Source organism: Aphelocoma coerulescens, chromosome 2 (genome assembly GCF_041296385.1).
Source record: "Aphelocoma coerulescens isolate FSJ_1873_10779 chromosome 2, UR_Acoe_1.0, whole genome shotgun sequence".
Taxonomy (NCBI): Eukaryota; Metazoa; Chordata; class Aves; order Passeriformes; family Corvidae; genus Aphelocoma; species Aphelocoma coerulescens.
In genome coordinates this window covers 1,033,959-1,057,830 of record NC_091015.1, presented here as the reverse complement: position 1 = coordinate 1,057,830, position 23,872 = coordinate 1,033,959, and the positions used below count along the sequence as shown (strand labels likewise).

The window sequence follows — 23,872 nt, the reverse complement described above, 5'->3', positions numbered from 1 at the left end:
CGGGCCCCGCCCACGCCGGAAGCGCCGCCATTGCCGTACCGGAAGCGGCCCCCCGCGGGCCCCGGAAGCGCCGCGGTGACCCCGCACGTGATTCCCGGATCCGGGGCGTTTAAATCGCGCCGAGAACGGGGCGGCAGCGCGGCCCTGGCAGCTGGGGCACGGCGGGACAGCCCCTTCCTGCAGGGGTTTTCCCGGTGTCCCAGCGGGCCCTTCCCTGAGGCCGTTTCCTCCTGCCCCGTCCCTGTTCCCCGGCAGCAGAGCCCGAGCCCGGCGGCATCGAGGCCGCTCTCATCCCGCTAGGCCTCCAGAGTCATCGGTTCTCCTGAAATCCCAAACTGAGCAGGAGAGGTGTCAGGTTTTGCACCAGAAATGATCTCAGATCCCACCCAGACTCCGGGTTTTCCCATGCTCTTCCCTGAGACCTGAGGCCGTGCCTCCCGCTGCCCCCGCATCCCTCCGCGCTGGCTCCTGGCGGAGCCTCCTCTGGATTGCCCTCTTCTCTCGGATAAAGTTCCCGGCGATTCTGCCTCTCCCGTGTGCAGCTTCTCCTTAATTCCCTTCCCACCAACCTCGTGCAAGCAGTCTCCATCTATCCGCTGGAATTCCCTATGGAATTCCTGTGTCCTGCCTGGACCCTTCACACCTGCGCCACTGAAAGCCAGAAAATTGGAATGAATCCAATTCCATCGTATCCTAGGGACCCGCAGGAGTGGCCAGGAGTAATCACTGATCACTAAATGGGTACAGCGAGCATGGTTTGGTTTCAGAACAATCCCAGAATCCGGAATTGTGGGGTTTGTTGGAGCAGCAGCAGCAGGATGTGGAATTGCTGTTGGTAAAAGACTGGATCATCCCTCAATTCCCTCCCAGCTCGGGCCATTCCAGGATTCCAGGACTCCACCAGAGGAGTGCAGGGAGAGCAGGAACCCCCCCGACACGGTTCTGGGGCGATGTTTCCTCCGGCCCTTATCCAGAACCGGCCCTTTCCTCTCCCTGTGTCCGGCAGCCCCGGCTCCGACTGACCTTTCGGGGTCACCGTGGTGCCATCAGGGGCCAAGGTCCAGCCGGGGCAGTGACACCATGAGGCTGTGGCTGCTCTGCGCTGTGGCCGTGGCCGCTGTGGCCGTGGCTGGAGCCCGAGCTGACCACGGCGGCTCCAGGATGGTGGCACGCGGGAGAGAGGTCGGTAGTGCAGGGAGAGGGGTAAAGCTGGGAATAACAGGGCCGGGAATGCCGGGAGCAGCGCGGGAGGGGAAATGGCACAGCCTGACACGGCCCCCGGCCCCGCACCCTGCCCGAGCGCCCGGAATAAATCCCGGCACGGGAGCAGCTTCTCCAGCCTCCCCGTCCTGCAGAGGATGGGCTCGGCATTCCCGGCCCCTCGCGGCATTGCGCAGCCGGAGAGGATCCCACGGGGATGGCGAGGGGGGAGCGGGGAGGACGCGGCGGGACGGGGGCTTCCCATCAGCTCCCGCTCCATGGGCAGCTCCCTGTCCTGCCCGCATTCCCAGCCCCGGGCTCCGGCAGATCCCGATCCAAGCCTTCCCTCCGCAGGGCCGCCGGCGGCCGCACAGACCCTGCTCCGGCTGCTTCTCCGTCCTGAGCGAGGTGAGCCCGCGCCGCCGGGATGCGGGAATGCGGGATGTGGGAATGCGGGATGTGGGAATGCGGGGGATGGCGGCTCCCACACCCGCGTCTGTCCCGCAGGAGTCGCAGTCGATGCCCTGGAATTCCCGTGAGGAGGATGCGGCTCAGCCGGGCAGGCGGGCACGGAGCAGGAAGGGTCTGGAGGTACCGGAGCGTGCCCCCGGGATGGGGATGGGGATGGGGATGGGGATGGCATCTCCCTCTCCCGGGGCTCCGTGTGACGCCGCGCTCACTCCCGCAGGGCAGAGCCAGGAGGGAGAGCCCGGAGCCGGCCCGGGCCGCGGCACTCCCCGGGCGCACGCTGCTGCTGTGACAGGTGACAGCGGAGCCCCGGCAGGACCCCGGACCCCGCGGGGACCCCCGGCAGCCCCCGCGGGGCGTTCCAGGAGCCACCGAGCACCGAGAGCGCGGCGGGAGCGATGCCGGAGCCGCCTGGGAATGATGCTGGACACTGGGAGCAGCAGCCCCACGCCAGGAGAGAGCTCAGCCGCCCGCTCCCTGCTCTGAGCTGAGCCCCCCGCCCTTCCCACCCCCCAAAATGCTTCTGGGGCAGCTGCCCCCGCTTTGCCAAGCCCCCAATAAAGCCGGCACACCGGAGGGAGAGGATGCATTTGGAGGGACACACGCAGGGATGCGTGAGCCCCGACAGAGACACCCTGGGCTGGGCTGGGTGGGAGTGTGGGGGCACCGGGGCTCTGGGGGGCTCTGAGCCAGCCCCGTGCGGTGTCCGCACAGGGGGATTGCGGGGGAACCCCAGGGACGGTGGGGCTGGGGGACCCCCGAGGGGTGCTGACCCTGGGGGTCCCTCAGGAATGTCCGTTCAGGGGTGTGGGAGGTCCCCCAGAGCGCTGGTCCCAGGGGAGGTGGGGCTGGGGGACCCCCCAGCGATGCCGGTCCTGGGGGTCCCGCAGGGCTCCCAGTTCAGGGGAATGAGGGATCCCCAGGAATGCTGCTGGAGCGCAGAGATGCAGCGGGTCCCAGGAATGCGGGTCCCAGGGGAGGTGGGGCTGGTCCTGGGGGTCCCGCGGGGCTCCCAGTTCAGGGCCCGGGGGGCGTCCGGGGGTCCGGCCCTGGTGACCCCCGGCATCGGGCCCCGCCTCCCTCCGGGCCCCGCCCCACAAGTAGCCCCGCCCCACAGCGGGCCCCGTCCCACAGCGAGCCCCTCCCCACAGCGAGCCCCTCCCCACAGCGGGCCCCGTCCCACAGCGAGCCCCTCCCCACAGCGAGCCCCGCCCCACAACGGGCCCCGCCCCACAGCGAGCCCCTCCCCACAGCGGGCCCCGCCCCACAGCGAGCCCCGCCCCACAGTGAGCCCCGCCCCACAGCGAGCCCCGCCCCACAACGAGCCCCTCCCCATAACGAGCCCCGCCCCACAGCGAGCCCCGCCCCACAGCGGGCCCCGCCCCACAGCGAGCCCCGCCCCACAACGAGCCCCGCCCCACAGCGAGCCCCGCCCCACAGCAGGCCCCGCCCCACAGCGAGCCCCGCCCCCGCCTGCCCGGCTCCTGCTCCTCCCGCCCGCCAGGGGGCGCCGCTTCCCGCGCGGTGCCGCTCTGGCGGACGGCGCCCCCTGCGGGCCCGGTGGCGGCGCGGGCGCGGGGCCTGAGGCGGCGGTGGCGGCCGCGGCCATGTCCCGCCGGGGGCCCGCGCAGGTCAGGGCCCGGCCGGGGCGCGGGGCACGGGCCGGGACGCGCGAGGGGACACGGGACGGGGCGGGCCGCGGCGGTGCTGGGTCAGGGGCGTGCGGGGTCCCACAGGGGAAGTGGGATGGGGGATCAGGGAGGTCCCTCAGGGTCCTGGGGTGGGGGGAGGGAGGTGGCGTGGGGGGGGTCCTTGAGGGGGAGCTCGGGGGTCTCCGGGAGAGCTGGTTCTGGGGGATCGAGGGGTCCCCCACGGGAAATGGGGCTGGGGGAACCCCCAGGGGTGCTGGTTCTGGCAGTCAGGGGGGTCCCTCTGGATCCTGGGAATGGGGGGGGACCCTGAGGGATGACAGCTCAGGAGGACAGGCGGGCTCCCCAGGGCTCCTGGTTCAGACGGGGGCGGGGGTCCCACAGAGGAGGTGGGACTGGGGGCCTGGAGGGCCCTCAGGGTTCTGAGGATGGGGGCTTGGGGAGGGAGGTGCGACTCTGAGGGGTGGAAGTTCAGGAGGATGGGGGATGCCCCAGGGATGCCAGTTCATAGGGATGAAGGGATCTCCCAGGGATGCTGGTCCTGGGAGAGGTGGAACCGGGGAACCCCCCAAAGGTGCTGGTCCTGGGGGTTCCCCCGGGGGGCCTCCTTTGGTCCTTGGGAAGATGGAGACAGGGGAACGAGGGGGTGGCAGCCAGGCTCTGGCAGATCCCTGTGGAACTGGGGCTACTGGGGGGGTCCTGAGAGGGTCCCCATTCCCTGAGCACCCTTGGGCCAGGGCCGTGGCCAGGCTCCTAACCCCTGAATCCCCCGCAGGTGTCGGGCAGCCTCCGGCAGAAGGCGGTGCCGGGCATGGCCCCGGCGGAGCTGCAGGAGCTGCAGAGCCGCACGGAGCGCGCGGAGCGGCGGCTGCTGGCCTGCGAGAACCTGGTCGGGGAGCTGGGCAGTGGCCTGGCCACCCTGGGCACCCTCGTGCAGGGCTATGGGCAGCTCCAGCAGCGCCTGCTCAACCTGGAGAACCTCCTCAAGAACAGGAACTTCTGGATCCTGCGCCTGCCCCCCGGCTCCCGGGGGGAGATCCCCAAGGTAGTGGCGGACGCTTCCCAGGGATCCTGCGGGACTGTGGAAGGATTGGGGGCCGAGCTCCTGCGTGTCCCCGTAGTGGGGCTGGACGTGTCCTGAGCCACGCGTGGTTCCAGGGGAATTCCCTGTGATTCCAGGTGCCGCTCACCTTCGATGATATCTCGGTGTATTTCAACGAGCTGGAGTGGGAGAGGCTGGAGCGCTGGCAGAAGGATCTGTACCGGGCCGTGATGAGGGGCAACTATGAGACCTTGGTGTCCCTGGGTAAGGCTTGGGGGGCTGTAGCTCATGGAATCGTGGAATAGCCTGGGTTTGGAAGGCTGTGAGGGTGGTGAGGCCCTGGCACCGGTTGCCCACATCCCTGGAAGTGCCCAAGGCCAGGTTGGACAGGGCTTGGAGCAACCAGGGATAGTGGAAGGTGTCCCTGACTTCCACTAGAGGGAAATAGTCCAGCCAAAGCTTTTCCCTCGCATGGGATTTTAGTTCATGTTCTGCTGGGTAAGATCTTCTCTACCTGGGCTGCATCCGTGCTTGGGGGTGGATCCTGCCTCGGGGTCAAGGAGGTGTTTGGAGTAGGGATGAGGTGTTTGTGTCTCTGCCAGGACTCGGAGAGGGGACAAGGGTCACTCTTGGAATGTGCCAGGGTAAAGGCACAGCCAAATCCTAACAACCCCCATTCTCTGCCCCCATGACCAGACTATGCCCTGTCCAAGCCCGACATCCTGTCCCGGATCGAGAGGGATGAAGAGCTCAGTGACAAAGAGGGTCAGGAGTCCCCATGGACACAGAATGGGGATGGTCAGGAGCCCCCCCAGGCACCAGAAGAGATGGATGAGGCTTCAGGAGATGAAACCCCCATGGAAGCTGCCCCAGGTGGGTGCCAGGAGGAGGTGGCTGTTCCTGGAGATCTCCCCTTTGTTGGGAAGGAAGTGCTCACTCCATGGACTAAAGCACCCCAGAGCACTGTGAGTCTTCATTCCAAGAGGAATGGTTGTGCTTGGTCGGATGAATCCCATGGAGAAAAGCAGGCAAAGCCTGCAGGAGGGTCTGGAGTGGTAGGAAAGGCCTCCTGTAAGACTAGGGCTTCCAGAGACATTCCTGCCTGCTGTGGAGGGACAGGAAACATACTGGGAAGTGAGGAACTAGGAGCCGAGGTGGGAGGGGGAGCCTTGGGGCATGGATTTTGAGTGGGAGGGCTGGGCAGGAAGGTGGGAGGTGCTGGAAAGGGACAGACAGACCAGACAGAGCTAGGAGCAGCAGAGATGTGGGAAGAGCCGTGGTCGAGGGCTCTGTCCTGCAGGACTGAGGAGTCGGGAGGGTTAAAGGCATCCCAGGAGAAGCTGAGCAGGTGCTGCCCTGTGGGAAATCTCACCTGGAGTCCCGGTGGGAGTTTGGGGATTGGATTGGAAGAGAGGAAAAGGGACACAGAGGGACATCTCCTGTGGGATTCATGTTCTGTTACCTGGAGCTTCTCTCCTGTGTGGATCCTGCCACGGGGCCAAGGAAGCGGCTCTGCCGTTGGGGTTGGAGCGGGGATGAGGTGTTTGTGTCTCTGCCAGGGCTGGGGGAGGGGACAAGGGTCACTTTGGGAATCTGGCAGGATAAAGGTGCAGCCAAATCCTAATAAAGCCCCTGTTCTCTTCCCCAGGAGCAGAGGGTGCCGTGTCCAAGCCCAACGGCCAGTCTTGCATCAAGAGGGATGAAGAGCCCAGCGATAAAAAGGGTCCAGAGCCCTCATGGACACAGAATGGGGACAGCCAGAAAACCCCAGAGATACAGGCTGGAGACAGCCAGGAACCCCCACAGACATGGAGTGGGAGCAGCCAGAAGACCCCACAGATACAGACTGAGGACAGCCAGAACCCCCCACAGACACAGACTGGGGACAGGCCAAAGTCCCCATGGACACGGAGTGGGAACAGCCAGAAAACCCCACAGATACAGAATGGGGACAGCCCAAAGTCCCCAAGGACGCGGAGTGGGAACAGCCCAAAGTCCCCAAGGACACGGAATGGGGACACCCCAAAGTCCCCAAGGACACGGAGTGGGAACAGCCCGAAGTCCCCACGGACACGGAGCGGGAACAGCCCAAAGTCCCCACAGACACACTCTGGGGACAGCCAGACACCATCTCAGACACAGACTGGGGACAGTCAGAACCCGCCCCAGACAAGTGTCACCAACAATGAGAAGCCCCCACAGACACCAGAAAAGATGGAGCAGAAGGAAGAGGCTTCAGGAGAGGATCCCGTGCCCATGGAAGCTGGCCCAGGTGAGTTCCAGGGTGCCAGGGAGGATGTGCTTCCCCTTCCCCAGCTCTCTGGGGCTCTGGCAGTGTCCATGGAAGGGGGTTGGGGCCCGGGACACAGGAATGCAGGCTGTGGAGATGGTGGGGTGAGGCTGCTCCGTCAGGCAATGGCACATGGCACCTTGGTGTCCTTCCTCCCAGCCCTCCCTCTGCTTTTGGTCCATGTGTGGCTTCACTCCAGTTCCTCCTGACACCTTTCCATAGAATTGCTGGGGTTGGAAAAGTCCTCTGAGGTCATTGGGTCCAACTGTCCCCCAGCACTGCCAAGGCCCCATGTCCCCAGCTGCCACATCCACACAGCTGTTAAATCTCTGCAGGAACAGGGACTCCACCAGTGCCTGTGCCAGGGCTGGACAACCCTTTCCAGGAGGAATTTTCCTGATAACCGATTCACATCCTGGCTCTTGAGCCGCAGCTTTCTCCAGCTCTTCCCCACATTGCCCTGGTTCTTAATGTCCAAGCAGGGACCTGGGAGCTCTCCATGGGTCTTTCAAATCCCTGTTCCCTGCAAACAGAATTCCCCATCCTGGTGATGAACGTGATGTCCCTGGGGGACCATCGGCCGGAGACAGGGACAGAGGAGGATCCGGAGCTGGAGGAGGACCCGGAGATGGAGGAGGACCCAGCAGAGCCTGACACTGGTGAGTCACCCTGTGCCAGGGACACGGGGCCTGGTGGGTGGGAAGCAGCTTCCAGACCTGATGGGCTTGAAATAGGGAGGGAAAAGGAAGTTTCATGGGTTCCTTTTATCTTTTCCTGCAACATCCTGTGGGTTAAGAGGTGGGTCCCTTGTGCCACTGGTCTTGATGGCACCACGGAAGGCTCAGCCTGGAAGATGGGCACTCCATCCCTGCCCTGGGCAGCTGTGCCAGGTCCAGACAACCCTTCTGGAGAAGGAATTTTCCCAATATCCAACCTCAGCCTGCCCTGGCCCAGCCTGAGGCCGTTCCCTCTCCTCCTGTCCCTGTTCCCTGGGAGCAGAGCCCGACCCCCCCGGCTGCCCCCTCCTGTCAGGGACTTGTGCAGAGCCACAAGGTCCCCCCTGAGCCTCCTTTGCTCCAGCCTGAGCCCCTTTCCCAGCTCCCTCAGCCGCTCCTGGGGCTCCAGCCCCTTCCCAGCTCCGTTCCCTGCCCTGGACACGCTCCAGCCCCTCAGTGTCTTTCTTGTCATGAGAAGCCCAGAGCTGCCTCCAGGACTGGAGGTGCCCCAGCAGTGCCAGCACAGGGAGGGGCCCTGATCCTGTGTCACACCAGTGCTGGCACAAACACGGGGTCTCTCTCTTTCAGAGGAAACCTCATCCATGGAAGATGAAACGCCGTGCGAAGGGGCTTCTTCCGAGGACGTCAAGGTGAAGGAAGAGGAGCCTGAGCTGCTGGCAGAGGAATCCACACCCTCTCCTGGCTCAGAGATCCAAAAGTACCCCAAAAACGAGCTGGTGAAAGCCAAGAGCAAGAAGAAGCCAAACCGGTGTGAGGCCAGCAACCTCCTGATGGGCAACTGCCGGCGCGGGTACGTGCGGGAATGGTCCCATCCCTGCACGGAGTGCGGGAAGCGCTTCCGCCTCAAGATCAACCTCATCATCCACCAGCGCAGCCATGCCAAGGAGGGGCCCTATGAGTGCCCCGTGTGCGAGATCGGCTTCAGCAGCAAACGGCACCTGGACCTTCACCGCGACATCCACATCAAGGACAGAGCCTTCGGGGCCAAGGTCTGGGGCAACGTCCACCCCGAGCTGCGCGTCCGCCCGCGCAGGGACCTGTGCGGCGGTGCCCACAGGCTGGGCAGCGGCGGCCACGCCGGGGGGGCCTGGCTGGGCCAGCCCAAGGAGGAGCCGGACAGAGAGGGCCTGTCCGGCTCCGGAATCGCACGGCCGCCGAATTCCAGGCTGAAGTGCCCCCACTGCAAGAAGTTCCTGTCCTGCTCCATGTCGCTGCAGCGGCACCTCCAGACCCACACGCGGGACCGGCCCTACTGCTGCAGCTCCTGCAACAAGTGCTTCACCCGCCGGAATCACCTCCTGCGCCACGAGAAGATCCACGAGCGGGCTCTGGCCGCGCTCCAGCAGGAGGCGAACACCCAGGCCCCCGCTGCTATCCCGGCATCCCTGCAGCACAGGGCTCCTGAGGCCGAGAGGAGCCTTTCCCAAGGGAGCAGGAGCTCTGAGGCTGCAAAAGAGAGCCCACCCAACATGCTCCTGCTGGGAGCGACACCACTGGGGCTCCCGGACAAAGGCTCTCCGCTCCCTGACTGCATCGGGAAAGCCGTGCAGCCTGTGGTCCAGCTGGGATCGAGGGCAGTGGCTTCAGGGATGATGGAGAAATGACCACGGGACAGATCTGAATTGTGCGTGTCCCTGGAGAGAAGCTGTGAGTTTGTTGGGTTTGCACCTGCTGGGACACCGGGATTGGGAATCTGCTACGTTTTAGGAGCTTCCTGGGTTGTAGAAAGAAAGGGAAGCTTGGAAACCACAACAGAAAGCAAACTGCGGAAGCCTCCAGTGATCCAAAATGATTCACCATTCCACTGACTTGTTTCTGTTGGCTGATGCTTGGAATTTTCCCAGGCTGACTCCTGGGAGATGACCAGGTGAATCCTGGTCAAACAGGAGCAGAGCTTTCACATTCCTTGATGTTGGAACTGCCCCCTTGTGTTCGGGAACACAACTGAAGAGGACAGGCAGAAGGGAATGGAGCTGGCAGCATTCCCAAGCAGCCCTTTGCTCCATGGACCAAGCTTCCTGACAAAGACATCGGATGAAGAGAGCGTGACATCTCTGAGACCCCACCGCATCCTGGCCACACTTGTCACCCCCCACCCTGGGGAGGAGATCAGCCAACACCCCCTCCAGCAGGTCGGGAACACTGGAGCTTTACACTGGAGGATCCGGAGGACAAACCAAACCCCAATATTCTGTGCTGGTGTATTCCGGAGATCCCGGCAGGCCCATCAGGAAGGCCACAGGCACCCTCAGGACCATCCTACATGGGTGCAGAGTCATTTTAGGAATACTTGACGGGTCAGCCAGCCCTATGCTGCAGCAGCACCCCTGATCCTTGTGGATCCGCTTGCACGGAGCAGCCCCTCAGCTCTGGAGGAAACTCCCACTCTCCCAACCACAGCTCATCCCCTTTTGCCCAAAATCCCACCATAATGAATCCTACGGGAAAACAGTTCTGCAGCTACCTCAGTCAGGGAGAGGGGGATCTGCCCGGAGGCAGCCCGTGGAAGCCAGGCCTGGCGCTGCTCCGGTGGCCCCCGGAGCAGTGTCTGTGGCCAGAGCCCCACACACATTCCACACACTGGCTGTGCACAGGGAGCACATCCCACCTGGAGCCATCGCCATGTGGGCCCAATGGAGCAGCTGTTGGGACTCCTGAATTTAGTTAGTTTTGCAGTTTTTTTGTTTTCTTTGAGTTGTTTGATGTAATTATTTGATATCCCGAAGTCTCTGGCCCTCTCCAAGCAGTGAGCACTGGGAACTGGCAGGCTTTTCCCATCTTTCATTCCGAGTCACTCCCAAGGTGTGATGGTGCTGCTGTGGGAAGCTTTGGAAGCTGAGGGAACACCTGTGCCACATCCAGGTGTGATCCTCAGCCACCTCCTGCTCCATGGGACAGACAGCAGCGTCCGAGCTGCTCCACAGGGATACACATGACATCCCACCGTTCCCCTGGGCCGGTGTCTCACAATTCCTGCCCCTGGGATTGCATTGTGGAGCATTCCTGGACTGCAGCAGGAGCTGGGAGGGGTGGCAGTGGCAGATGGGTCACTCTGTGTCCCCAGCAGGACACGGGGGTGGGTGGTTGATGCCTTATGGTCCCATGGTGGCCATGGATCTGGCAGTGAGCCAGTGGCTGGTTATCCCTGTTATCCCTGCCCAGGCAGAGATCCCAGTGCTCCCCAGTTGATCCCAGGGGCATGGCTGAGCTGGTGCACCGGTGTTGCTGGTAGGTGAATCCCCCCAGGCCAGCAGAAGGGCCCCAACCAGGCGTTTCTAAATCTGCTGTGAGCGGGACCAGCGTTTCCTACGACATTCCCGATCCCTTTCTCAGGCTGTGGAATCAATAAAGTATTTGTCTCTATGTGTGGCTGCTTTGGGGGCTGCGCTGGCGCCTGTGGGCGCAGAACTGGGATCAGCCACGACGGCTCTCACCGGGAGGGTTTTGGCAGTCACTGCCAGCAGCTCCAGAGCCCCCCACTGGGAGAGTTGTGGAACCCTAGCTGGGAAGGACGAGCAGCCAAGGGGAGCAGGGAAGGACCAGGGATGGAGTGGCCCTGGCCACCACGGGTGGGACGTGTCCCTCAGCACTGCCAGGGAGTCCCATGGAGCCCAGATCCTACAGCAAATCCCATGGGGGATTCCTGTGGGACTGCTCCACATTCCCAGCACACATTCCCAGCAGGCAGCTCTGCGCTCCTCCCTTGATGGCCCCATCCCTGTTGAGCCAGGGATGTCACCCCCCAGGCTGCCCCTCGCCCACCCTGGAGCACAACAGGAGACCACTGGCAGCTCAGTCTTTTATCTGATTCTCTTCCCGGCTGCTCCTGCCACCCAGCCCCCACAGCCTTCTCAGGGCCGCCAACTGCCCCCAGGCCACCAACCACTCCCAGGCCACCTCCCTGCACAGTGGTGGTGTTCAAACAACCCGAGTTCCACCATTCCACGGGATCCAACACAGCCGCTCCTCTGCTGAATCCACAGGGCAGCGGCACCGCCCAGCTCGGCTCCGGCTGCTGACCCTCCTCTGCTGCCTCGTGGCCGGTCCCATCCACCCTGGGCCCTTCCTTGCCGGAACAGCACAGCAGCCTCCTTCCTCCTCCTCCTCCTGCTTCTCATCCTGAGACCCAGGTGGTGCCACAAGTCCCACAGCATCACAGACAAACTCCTGGTGGTGCCGCAAGTCCCAGCTGCCCAGCATGTCCCACCACTGAAGAACCACTGTCCCTTCCCTTCTCCAGCCCTCTGGCTACCGATTATCCTGGCTCAGAGCCTTGCAGGGTTCCAGCTCCGGCTCATGTCCTGGCAAGCTGCCGGCCAGAGAGGCGGCCACGGCGTGCACCTTCTGGTGGTGGTTCAGCGACTGCCGGTGCCGGAAGCTCTTGGTGCAGCTGTGGCACTGGAAGGGCCGCTGCTGGGTGTGCCGGCGCTGGTGCTCCTCCAGCGACGCTTTCTGGGGGAAGCTCTCGGCGCACTCAATGCAGCGGTAGAGCCGCTCCCCGGCGGCACTGGCCCGCGCCGGCCGGCCCGGCCAGGCGCTGCGGAGCTGCGGCCCGTGGATGCGCTGGTGCTTCTGCAGGTGGTGCTTCTGCACGAAGCCCTTGCCGCAGGCGGGGCAGCGGTACGGCCGCTCCCCGGTGTGGATCCGGTAGTGCTTATTGAGGTTGGACTTCTCGTTGAAGCTCTTCCCGCAGGCGGGGCACTGGAAGGGCCGCTCACCCGTGTGCAGGCGCTGGTGCCGCAGCAGCGCGGCGTGGTGGGCCAGGCTCTTCCCGCAGGACGTGCAGATGAAGGAGCCGTTGCTCTTCCTCGCCCGGCTCTGCTGCCGCGCCAGGAGGTTCCGCGTCAGCCGGACGCTCTTCCAGCCCGACGGCAGCGCCCGGGGATCATCCTGGGGGCTCTGCTGCTCCCAGCCGGGCTGCGGCGAGGTCACCTCGGCCGCGGGGTCTTCTCCCAGCGGCATTCCCTGGGCAAGGGCGAACGGCTGCTCCGTGCCCGCACCCAGCGCGTGCTCCGTGGGGAAGGGCAGGCCTGGGGCAGGGTGAGCCTCCACCGGCACCATCACTGGCTTGAATTCCCCCAGGCAGAATTCCCCCAAGCCCTCTCCAGCCGCCTTCGGCCCGGCCACGCCATGGCTCTCCCAGGAAACCGGCTGCTCCTGGCTGAGGGGAAGCTCCTCGTCCAGCCTCACCGCGGGCGCCATCGGCAGTGCCAGGAGCTCAGCTCCGTCCTCCTGCGGCTGCTGCTCTTCCATCTTGATCACAATTGTCTCACCTGTGGAGAGACAGCAGTTCATTCCCAGGAAGGGAAGTCCTCCCATGCCTGCAGCTCCAGAGTGGGAGCAGGAGCAGAGGTGAGAGGAACTGGCAAAGAACGCAAGGGAGCAGGAAGGATTTCCCAGGAGGAGATGAGGTGAAGGGGGATTGTCTGGGCAGCTTGTTGGACCTCAGGGATGTCATGGAATCACGGAATTACTGAGGTTTGGAAAGCCCTCCAAGATCAAGTCCAATCATCAACCAAGCACTGCCAAGGCCACCACTGACCCATGTCCCCAAGTGCCACATCCACATGGCTTTTAAATCCCTCCAGGAATGGGGATTCCACCCCTGCCCTGAGCATGCTGGACTCAATGGACACTATGGACTGACAGTACAATCCTCACAAAAAAACTGAACCAGAGGGAATGTGAAGGCAAAGCTGAGCTACAGAGTCCTCCATCCTGGGAAGACTCCATCGGGAATGGCAGAGTCTAAGTGGGTGAATCCAGGGAAAAGGATCTAAGCAAAACCTCCCCGCAGCAGGAGGGAGCATCCACCCACAGGTACCCAGCCCCAGAGCCACCCTCACTGAGCCTTGCCCCAGATTTTCCCATTTTCCATCCGTATGAGCCCCGCTCAGTCCAGGCGGGTTGTCAGTGCCCATCCTCAGCTCCCCTCACTGTCACTCACTGTCACCGAGCTGTCCTGGTACCGCTCCCTTCTCCGGCAGCCCAGGGGTCCCTGGATCCTCCCTGTCCTCGGCTGGTGGCAGCAGTGCAGGTTTGGAACCAGCATCCTCAGGTCCTGGGAAGGAGGGAGCAATGGGATAAACTGCTGACAGTGGGGACCAGCCAAAGGGGAGCCCTGGAATTCCAGGATATCCGATCACACAGGCCACTGGCAGCCAAACCAGGCACGTGGTTTTGCTTATCACAAGAAGTGCCTGTTGGACATTCAAGCTCTAAAATTTCAGCCCAAAATTAATGAGTGCTAAAATGTAGGACTTTCTGCAGCAAATCTCTGCAGGGTGATCCATGCACAGCCCATATCCCAGGAAAAAACGGTGCAGGAACACCGGCTGCAGGACATGTCACCTGGAATCCCTCCACATTCCACGTGGGAAGGGCTCGGAAGCTGGGTCAGCCCAGGGATGACGATGCCTCTGACATGGTCTGAGTGATCCTCACTGAGAGGGACCATGGCCTCGTAATTCCCCTTCCCGGGAATCCCACGGAGCTCCTGGCTGTCCACGCTCCCCAGCTCCTGCTCCGGCAGAGTGCCCGCCTCACCCTCGCCTGCTGCCGGCACCTGGAAGTAAAGGAGGCTCCACGTGGGGGTCCCCACTGAGCCCCTCCCTGAGCCCCAGGAGATCCCTGGGGATCCGAAGCTCCTACAGACAGAGCCACATCACGAGGGACATTCCCAGGCATCCCAGGGAAGCTCAGCTGTTTCTCCCCAGACCAGAGGCAGATTCTCATGATCCATCCCACCAGCCAGCTGAGCAGTGACCCCTCAGGTGGGAGTGGGACAGGTGGCACCACCCCACGTCACCCCAGTAGGGCCCAACACGGCTGAAACACTCGGGGTGGGTGTTCTGCTCCCCCTCTTCCCTGGAGACAGGGACAAGCACCAGAGGAGCTGTGTCCATCTGGCTCCGTGCAGCTCCCGAGAGCCAACAGCACATCCCATTGGCCACATGGTCACCTGGAGCACTTTCCCATTGTTTTGGGCACATCTCTGTCACCTACGGCTTGTCCCTGCCACCCTGGGCACAACCCTGTGAGATGGGACAGATCCCTGTCCATCTTTGGCACATTTCCATTAGCTGGGGCTTCTCCCTGTCTGTCACCGCTGGCACGTCCCTGTTATCTGGGGCTTGTCCCCATCAGCTGGGACTCGTCCCCATTACCTGCGCCCCATCCCTGCCACCCTGGCCACATCCCTGTGAGATGGGACTCATCCTCATTACCCTGGGCCCATCCCTGTCATCATGGGCTCATCCCCATCCCTGTCGCCGCTGGGATGTCCCCGTCCCCACTCCTCAGAGCTTGTCCCTGTAACCGTGGGCTCAGCCCCATCCCCATTCCCCAGGGCCCGTCCCGTTCCTCATTCCCTGGGGCCGGTTCCCACTGCCCGGGTCCCGTCCCTGTCCCTGGGGCCCGTCCCTGTCACCATGCGGGCCCGCCCCGGTTCCCGGGGCCCCAACTCCGTCACGGTTACCTGTGTCCGCTGCCGGGCGGTGCCCGTGCCGGTGCCGGTGCCGGTGCCGGTGCCGGTGCCGGTGCCGGTGCCGTTCCCCCCGCAGCGGCAGCGGCGGAGCTGGCGCTGGATGCGGCGGAGGCGGCGGGAGTTGTCCCGCAGGAGCGCGGCCAGCCGGGCCCCGCCGGCCCGCACCGCGCGCTCCAGCCCCGCCACGCGCCGCTCCAGCCGCTCCAGCCGCCGCTCCGCCGCCGCCACCGCCCGCAGCGACAGCGCCGCCGGGGCCGCCCCGCCGGGGCCCGCGCCGGGATCGGGGCCCGCGCCCTGCCAGGCCTCGGGCGCCCACTCGGGGTCCTGCTGCGGGGGGGGGGAAGAGGGCGGTGAGGTGCGGCCGGGCCCGGGGTCCCGCCGGGGGTGGCGGTGCCGGGGGGGTCCCGCCGGTACCTGCGCGCGGCCCCACCGGGCCATGGCCGCCCTCACCGCCGCGCGCCGCAGCGCCCCCTGCCGGCCCAGCGCCGCCCGCGCCGCCCCTCCCGCGGCCGCCGCGCCGAGACCCCGGCCCGGCCCGGCCACATCCCATCGACAGCCCCATCCCATCCTATCCCATCGACATCCCATCGACAGCCCCATCCCATCCCATCGACAGCCCCATCCCATCGACAGCCCCATCCCATCCCATCGACAGCCCCATCCCATCCTATCCCATCGACAGCCCCATCCCATCCCATCGACAGCCCCATCCCATCGACAGCCCCATCCCATCCTATCCCATCGACATCCCATCGACAGCCCCATCCCATCTCATCCCATCGACAGCCCTATCCCATCGACAGCCCCATCCCATCCTATCCCATCGACATCCCATCGACAGCCCCATCCCATCGACAGCCCCATCCCATCGACAGCCCCATCCCATCCCATCGACAGCCCCATCCCATCCTATCCCATCGACATCCCATCGACAGCCCCATCCCATCCTATCCCATCGACATCCCATCGACAGCCCCATCCCATCGACAGCCCCATCCCATCCCATCCCATCGACAGCCCCATCCCATCGACAGCCCCATCCCATCCCATCCTATCCCATCCCATCCCATCGACAGCCCCATCCCATCGACAGCCCCATCCCATCCTATCCCATCGACATCCCATCGACAGCCCCATCCCATCCTATCCCATCGACATCCCATCGACAGCCCCATCCCATCGACAGCCCCATCCCATCCCATCCCATCCCATCGACAGCCCCATCCCATCCCATCGACAACCCCATCCCATCCTATCCCATCGACATCCCATCGACAGCCCCATCCCATCCTATCCCATCGACATCCCATCGACAGCCCCATCCCATCGACAGCCCCATCCCATCCCATCGACAGCCCCATCCCATCGACAGCCCCATCCCATCCCATCCTATCCCATCCCATCCCATTGACAGCCCCATCCCATCGAGAGCCCCATCCCATCCCATCCTATCCCATCAACATCCCATCCACAGCCCCATCCCATCGACATCCCATCAACATCCCAAAGACAGCCCCATCCCATCCCATCCTATCCCATCGACAGCCCATCCCATCGAGAGCCCCATCCCAATCCCATCCCATTGACAACCCCATCCCATCCCATCTACAGCCCCATCCCCACCCCATCCCAGAATGGGTCAGGTTGGAAGGGACCACAGTGCCTCCTCTGGTCTCACTTCCCTGCTCAGTCAGGGCTGTCCCAGAGCACAGGGCACAGGATTGTGTCCAGACCATTCTGGGATAACTCCAGTGAGGGAGGCTCCACACCCTCTCTGGACAGCCTGTTCCAGTGCTCAGTCACTGCACAGGGAAGTTCTTCCTCCTGTCCAGGTGGAACTTCTGGGCAGCAGTTCCTGCCTGTTCCTCTTGTCCTGTTGCCAGATCCCACAGCGAAGAGCCAGGCCTATCAGTCCTGTCCCATCCTATCTCCATCCCCATCCCATTCTGTCACATCCCACCCCATCCCTATTCCATCCTTGTCCCGTTCCCATCCATCCCCACCCCTGCAATGGGGATCACATCTCCAGACCCCAAATCCCCAGTGCTCAGCAACCCCCAGTGCCATTTCCAGAGGCCCATCTGGACCCCAAATCCCATCCCACCCCATCCCCATCTCAGACTGGGACTGCAGCCCCCAGCAGCAGGTGACACCCCCCACCCAGTGTTCAGTTCTCACTCTTCCATCACTCCACCCCATGGATCCCATTCCTGGTGCCACCCACCCAGCCAGACCCAGCAGGACCCTCCCGGAGCCCCCTCAAGGAATCCACACTCAGCATCCTGGTTTCTACAGCATCTATTGGCACTCTCCAGAAAAGGGACCCACTCCCAGCATCCCACCCACCCCACCAGGGCTTGGGAACGAGGAGCCCCCCTTGCTTGGGCCAGGCAGGTGCCCCCCGTCCCCACACCAGGGCAGGGGAGCCAGAAAATGTTGCCCGTGCTCCAGCCTTCATCTGGAGAGGGAAAGAAGGGAGAAGGTCTGACAGTGGCCTCCAGTCCCCACGAGGTCACTCCAAGGTCCAGCAGCATCATCACATCCCTGGGGGTCACTTCAAGGTCCAGTAGCAGCATCCCATTCCTGGGAGGTCACCTCGAGGTTCAACAGCAGCATCGTATTCCTGGGAGGATACCTCGAAGTTCATCAGCGTATTCCATTCCTGAGAGGACACCTTAAATCCCATCAGCAGCATCTCATTCTTCACCTCATGATCAGACAGCAGCCTCCTGTCCTAAGGAGGTCAACTCAAAGTCCATCAGCAGCACCCTGTGTCCGGGAGGTCACCTCAAAGTCCATCAGCAGCATCCTGGGAGGTCACCTCAAGTCTCTGGGAGGTCACCTCAAATTTCAGCAGCACCTTCCCATCGCTGGGAGTACACCCTGAGGTCCAACAGTGGACCTCCCAGGAGGACACCTCAAGGTCTGACAGCAGTGCCCCATCCCTGGGGGGTCACATCCTGGCTTCCCACCCCATCTCCCGCTGCAGGTGCCTCCGTGATGGGCACGGGGTTGGCGCAGGTGAAGGGCCGCTCCTGCCGCCCGTGGATCCTTTGGTGCGCCTTGAGGTGGGAGAACCTCTTGAAGGTCTTCTGGCAGATGCCACACTGGTGGGGCCGGACGCCTATGTGCGTCCAGTGCTGCCGGACAAAGTCCGAGACCCAGGTGAAGCTCCGGTTGCAGCAGGGACACAGGATGAGGTGGTGGCCGGAGTGCCGGCGCTGGTGCACTGTCAGGAAGCCCTGGCTGGAGAAGTTTTCCATGCACTCGTTGCACGTGTACATCATTTTCCCAGGTGCAAGCGGGCACCTGGCAGGGCCGGGCTCCTGCCACACCGTGCTGCAGTCCCTGCTCGGGGCTTGCGGCTGGGAGGACGGGCACAGGGGCTGGCTGGGACACTCGTCTGGCTTCGAGGGCTGGCAGGTCCCATTGGGTGCCCAGGTTTGGGGCTGGGATGTTGGGCATGGCCCCTGGCTGGGACACTCGTCTGGCTTCGAGGGCTGGCAGGTCCCATTGGGTGCCCAGGTTTGGGGCTGGGATGTTGGGCACGGCCCCTGGCTGGGACACACTTTTGCATCCGAGGGCTGGCAGGTCCCATTGGCTGCCCGGGTTTGGGGCTCGGATGTTGGACGTGACCCCTGGCTGGGATGTGCCTTCGCATCCGAGGCCTGGCAGGTCCCACTGGGTGCCCAGGTTTGGGGCTGGGATGCTGGGCACTGGGATGCCGGGCACGGCCCCTGGCTGGGATGTGCCTTCACATCCGAGGGCTGGCAGGTTCCACTGGGTGCCCAGTTTTGGGGCTGGGATGTTGGGCACTGGGATGCCGGGCACGGCCCCTGGCTGGGATGTGCCTTCACATCCGAGGGCTGGCAGGTGCCATTGGGTGCCCAGGTTTGGGGCTGGGACATTGGATGTGGCCCCTGGCTGGGATGTGCCTTCACATCTGAAGGCTGGCAGGTCCCGTTGGCTGCCCACATTTGGGGCTGGGATGTTGGGCACGGCCCCTGGCTGGGATGTGCCTTCGCATCCGAGGGCTGGCAGGTCCCACTGGATGCACAGGTTTGGGGCTGGGACATTGGACGTGGCCCCTGCCTGGGACACATCTTTGCATCCAAGGGCTGGCAGGTCCCACTGGGTGCCCAGTTTTGGGGCTGGGATGTTGGGCATGGCCCCTGGCTGGGATGTGCCTTCACATCCGAGGGCTGGCAGGTGCCATTGGGTGCCCAGGTTTGGGGCTGGGACGTTGGAAGTGGCCCCTGGCTGGGACACATCTTTGCATCCGAGGGCTGGCAGGTCCCGTTGACTGCCCAGGTTTGGGGCTGGGATGTTGGGCACTGGGATGCCGGGCACGGCCCCTGGCTGGGACACACCTTTGCATCTGAGGGCTGACAGGCGCTGTTGTCTGCCCAGGTTTGGGGCTGGGATGTTGGGCACTGGGATGCCGGGCACGGCCCCTGGCTGGGACACACCTTTGCATCTGAGGGCTGACAGGCGCTGTTGTCTGCCCAGGTTTGGGGCTGGGATGTTGGGCACGGTGTCCTACTGGGACACTCCTCTGGCTTTGAGGCCTGGCATGTCCCGTTGGCTGCCCAGGTCTGGGGATGGGATGCCGGGCGCGGCACCTGGCTGGGACACACCTCCAGCTCCGAGGGCACGCACGTCCCGTTGGCTGCCCAGGCACGGAGGTGCCGCCTGATTTTCTTCTTGGACATGAACTTGCGGTTGCAGTGGACGCAGACGTAGGGCACCCAGTTGGTGTGGCCGCGCTGGTGGATCAGGAGGTTGATCTTCAGCAGGAAGGTTTTCCTACAGATGGGGCAGGAGTAATATTGCCGCCGGGTGGCATTTCGCTGGCAGGCTGCTGACCGGCCCACGCAGGACTCCTTCTCCAGCTCCCCTGGGCTGGGATCTGCCTGTTCCATCGTTCTGCAGACATCTGGTGTCACCTCCTTTCCTGGTTCTTTGGGAATGTCGGCCACCAGATCTTGGCCAGTATTCCCTGAATCTTTCACTGCCTCCTCTTCCGGACCCTTGCTCTCTTCCGGACCCTTAGAGGGTGTTTTGGGCATTGATGGCTTCTCTGCAGCAATCTCCTCCTGCAGCACCTCCGTTGGGATCCCTGCCTCAGCATCTACTGGGAATTTTTTAGAATCCAAACATCACTTTTCCACATGGTTTTGAGGCATGAACAGCAAAGGGCTTTGCTCCCACCCTCCCTCACTTCCCACCCTGTTCCCAGCAGCACAAATCCCAGCCTTGCTCTCCTCTTCCAGCTCAGTTCCTGGACTGTGTAAAAGCCACAAATAGCCACAACTCATCCCTGTAGACACCCCAAGAGCAGTGTAAGGTGGCAAACATCACCCAGGTAGGACAGGGGACTTGACAACCACCCTGGGGCTTGTCTGGGCAGGTGAGCCAACACCATGCTGGGCCTTATCCCAAACGGTTTCAAGGCTGGCAACAGGATTTGCTGCCCTTTCCTGGAAGCCCCGGGCCTGGAGAGAGGCCCAACAGACCCCCCCAAAGCTGCCAGCCCTGCCAAGAAGGGATAAAGGTTCTGCTCCAGTACCTGCTGCAGGGGGAGAACAGTTCAGACCCACTGGTTCCTGGCAGTGCACGGAGAGCGGGCAGGGAGGGGACGGGGTTGGCTGGCTGAGATCCGCCGGGACAGCAGCGGCTTCCAGAGGGACGGGTGCTGTGAGGGCAAGAGCAGCAATGGAGGTGGATGAGGAACAGCCGGGCAGGGATCCAGGACCCCTCACAGCAGCAGCAGCAGCATTTGCCAGGCACTCACGTGTGCTGCAGTTCTCCAGGACCACTGGGCTCCTGCTTTCCTCCACCAGGTTCTTGCTTTCCTTTGCCAGGTTTCTGCTTTCCTTTGCCAGGTTCCCACTTTCCTCTGCTGGGCTCCTGTTTTCCTCTGCCAGATTCCTGCTTTCCTCCACCGGGTTCTCACTTTTCACTATCAGATCCCAGCTTTCCTCTGCCAGGTTCCCACTCATCTCCACTGGGCTCCTGCTTTTCTCCACCAGGTTCTTGCTTTCCTCTACCACATTCCCACTGTCCTCTGCCACATTCCCACTTTCCTCCGGCTCCCTGCAGCCCCTCTCCAATGTCTCTGTCTCCAGCAGCGCCTCATCGCTGGTGCAGTTCTGTCGGGCCAGCTCTGTGGAGGACAAGGACATTTGGACTCACCAGCAGCCAGGAGAGAGCTCCAAGGAGCCAGCGCAGATCCCATTCCACAGGGTGTCAGGATCCCTCACACCCAGCAGCTGCTGGGGCAGGAGTTTCCAGGCTATCCACACACCCCATCAGGTATTCCCTCACAGTGGACACTTCCCAATCCCTGGAAGTGTCCCAGGTTGGACAGGGCTTGGAGCAACCTGCACAGTGGAAGGTGTCCCTGCCCATGGCAGGGGGTTGGAAAGAGATGAGCTTTAAGATTTCTCCCAACCCAAACCATTCTGGGATTCTGGGATTTTCAGTCCCTGGGATTGAGGCCACTGTCCAAGTGAGCAGCCAGAAGCTCCTGGCACAGAAGAAACCCAGTGTCACCCACCTACAGCCAGCTCTGGGGACACCTCTGCTGCCTCTGGCTCCGATTCCGGCGGCGTGCTCAACTCTTCTCTTTCCAGTTGTAATAACAGTTCAGGCTTGGACAGGGCACAGTCTGGGCAAGAGCAAGACAGACATCAGGGACAGGATGGGACAGGGACTCTGCACCCACAGCCGGGCAACAGAGCCAGTCCCAGCCCAGGACACTTCATCTCCAACCGAGGCCACGACGGGAGTTATGGATACAGACAGGAAACAGCAGGCAGAGCTGACAGGGGAATATGGAAAGCAGGCTCTGACAATCCCCTGGGAACAGCTGCAAGAAAATCCATCCTTGCTCCACCCCTGCTAAAGATTTCCCCATTCTCCCAGAAAATTCACCTTGCAGATAGGAAAACACCCTGAAAGACGGGAATTGTGAGGCTCCTGACTGAATGTTCACCCAGGAGCATGAGGGCAGTGCTGAGGGACCACCTCGAATCCTGGGGGCAGTTCTGGGCCCCTCACAACAAGGAAGACATTGAGGGGCTGGAACATGTCCAGGGAAGTGAACAGATCTGGGGAACAGAGCACCAGGAGCTGGGAAAGGGGCTCAGCCTGGAGCAAAGGAGGCTCAGGGGGAATCTTGTGGCTCTGCACAACTCCCTGACAGCAGGCTGCAACCAGGGAGGAATCAGGATCTGCTCCCAGGGAACAGGACATGAGGAAACAGCTTCAAGGTGAGGTTCAGGCTGGATTTTAGGGAAAATTCTCATGGAAAGGGGTGTCCCAGCCAGGGAATTTTGGAGGTGACAACCCAGGGAGATGAAAACACCAACAGTGTACCTGTTCTCCCCGAGGAAAAGATAACAAGCACTTACTACCCTGTCCTGCGTGTCCCTGCCACACTCCAACCGCTGCCGGAGGGGACAGGGAAAGGAGAGGATTATTTGAGAGCTGGAGGTTCCAGTGAAAGGCAAAGAGGCAGAGAAGTGACCCCAAGAGAGCTCCCTGGGGCTGCCAAACCGGCGCAAACGCAGCCTACACAGGGACACCAGCATCTCGTAGTTGCCTTCCATGACGCTCCGGTACAGCTCCCTCTGTCCCTCGTCCAGGCTCGCCCACTCCTGCCGGCTGAACCGCACTGCCACATCCTCGAACAGCACCGGGACCTGCAGCACCGGCTGGCATGTGGGACAGGGCAGCTCCCTCGAACAGCTCCCAGACCCTCAGATACCCGCAGCCCTTCAATAGCCCCAAAAGTCCCATACGGAGTCCCCCTTGCTTATTCCCAGCCTCCTAAACCAACCCGCTCCCAGTAGCCCACTGGATTCATCCCCAGTCTCCCGAACCCCAGCGCAGCTCCCTCAAACAGTTCCCAGATCCCCAGGAGCCCAATGGATTCATCCCCACAGTTTCCTGAAACCCACTGCTGCCCCCTGAGGAGCCACCCGAACAGCTCCCGGCCAGCCGGGAATCCACTGGATTCCCATCCCGTCTCCTGAAACCCACTGCAGCCCCCTCAGGAACCTCCCCAAACCTCTCCCAGCCCCTCAAGAGCCCCACGGGCGATCCCCAGGCTCCCTCCCAGCCACAAATTCCCATTGCAACAGCCGCATAAGCGGCCCCCAGGCTACCCCTCAACCTCCCACCAGCCCCTAAGTGCCCGCCCCCAGTCTCACTCCCAACCTCCAGCCCCACAATGGCCCCATAAGTGACTCCCCCATCCCACTCCCGGCCCTCCTCGCCCCCCATCACCCCCCCCCAAGCGCCCTCAGTCTCACCCTCAGCCCCACAATCGACCCCCCCTCGCCCCCTCCGGGGTCTCCCCGGTTCCCCCATCGCGGCGCTCACCCCGTGGAGCCGCAGGGCCGCGAGGGGCCGGTCCCGCAGCGCCGCCTCCGCCCGCTCCATCCGCCGCTCCAGCGCCTCGAGGCGCGCCCGCAGCTCCGCCATGGCCCCGCGCGGCTGCGGCCCGGCCGGGCCCGCACAGGACACGCCGCCAGAGGGGCGGCACCGAGCTCCCGGAGGCGTGGGGAGGGTGGAGGGGCGATGGGATGGGTTGGGAGGGGCGGCACCGAGCTCCCGGAGGCGTGGGGAGGGTGGAGGGGCGATGGGATGGGTTGGGAGGGGCGGCACCGAGCTCCCGGAGGCGTGGGGAGGGTGGAGGGGCGATGGGATGGGTTGGGAGGGGCGGCACCGAGCTCCCGGAGGGGTGGGGAGGGTGGATGGACGGGTGGGATGAGTTGGGAGGGGCGGCACCGAGCTCCCGGAGGGGTGGGGAGGGTGGATGGACGGGTGGGATGAGTTGGGAGGGGCGGCACCGAGCTCCCGGAGGGGTGGGTTGGATGGATGGACGGTGGGATGGGTTGGGAACTGGCTGAGTGGCAGCTCCCGGAGGGTCGGGGTCAATGGCCCGGGGTGTGGTTGGAGGACTGGGCTCTGCTGGGCTCGGTATTGTTTGGC

The 23,872-nt window shown here is 63.3% G+C and overlaps 3 protein-coding genes across 5 annotated transcripts; 1 reads left to right on the top strand and 2 right to left on the bottom strand.

Moving 5' to 3' along the window:
- The first annotated feature begins 3,237 nt into the window (after positions 1 to 3,237).
- LOC138106121 (zinc finger protein 783-like) lies at positions 3,238 to 10,737 on the top strand. The gene is made up of 7 exons (XM_069006172.1): positions 3,238 to 3,299; positions 4,093 to 4,362; positions 4,497 to 4,623; positions 5,056 to 5,232; positions 6,008 to 6,631; positions 7,183 to 7,308; positions 7,954 to 10,737. Exons 1-7 carry the CDS (start codon positions 3,276 to 3,278, stop codon positions 8,988 to 8,990), a joined length of 2,385 nt encoding a protein of 794 aa, XP_068862273.1. The 5' UTR covers positions 3,238 to 3,275; the 3' UTR covers positions 8,991 to 10,737.
- A 445-nt stretch (positions 10,738 to 11,182) lies between these two features.
- On the bottom strand, positions 11,183 to 15,439 carry LOC138106068 (zinc finger protein 768-like). Its single transcript, XM_069006079.1, has 4 exons — positions 14,864 to 15,439; positions 13,738 to 13,951; positions 13,334 to 13,447; positions 11,183 to 12,659 (listed from the first exon to the last, which is right to left on the bottom strand). The coding sequence occupies exons 1-4, from the start codon at positions 15,437 to 15,439 to the stop codon at positions 11,635 to 11,637; spliced, it is 1,929 nt and encodes a 642-aa protein (XP_068862180.1). The 3' UTR covers positions 11,183 to 11,634.
- A 1,741-nt stretch (positions 15,440 to 17,180) lies between these two features.
- On the bottom strand, positions 17,181 to 23,381 carry LOC138106120 (zinc finger protein 26-like). Of its 3 annotated transcripts, none has more exons than XM_069006169.1 (6): positions 23,261 to 23,381; positions 22,452 to 22,590; positions 21,432 to 21,542; positions 20,667 to 21,038; positions 20,442 to 20,567; positions 17,181 to 20,006 (listed from the first exon to the last, which is right to left on the bottom strand). In XM_069006169.1, exons 1-6 carry the CDS (start codon positions 23,360 to 23,362, stop codon positions 17,791 to 17,793), a joined length of 3,066 nt encoding a protein of 1,021 aa, XP_068862270.1. In that variant the 5' UTR covers positions 23,363 to 23,381; the 3' UTR covers positions 17,181 to 17,790. The 3 variants fall into 3 exon arrangements, with proteins under 3 accessions (XP_068862270.1, XP_068862271.1, XP_068862272.1); XM_069006170.1 differs by having other exon boundaries at positions 17,181 to 20,003; XM_069006171.1 differs by having other exon boundaries at positions 22,452 to 22,578.
- Positions 23,382 to 23,872: the final 491 nt, after the last annotated feature.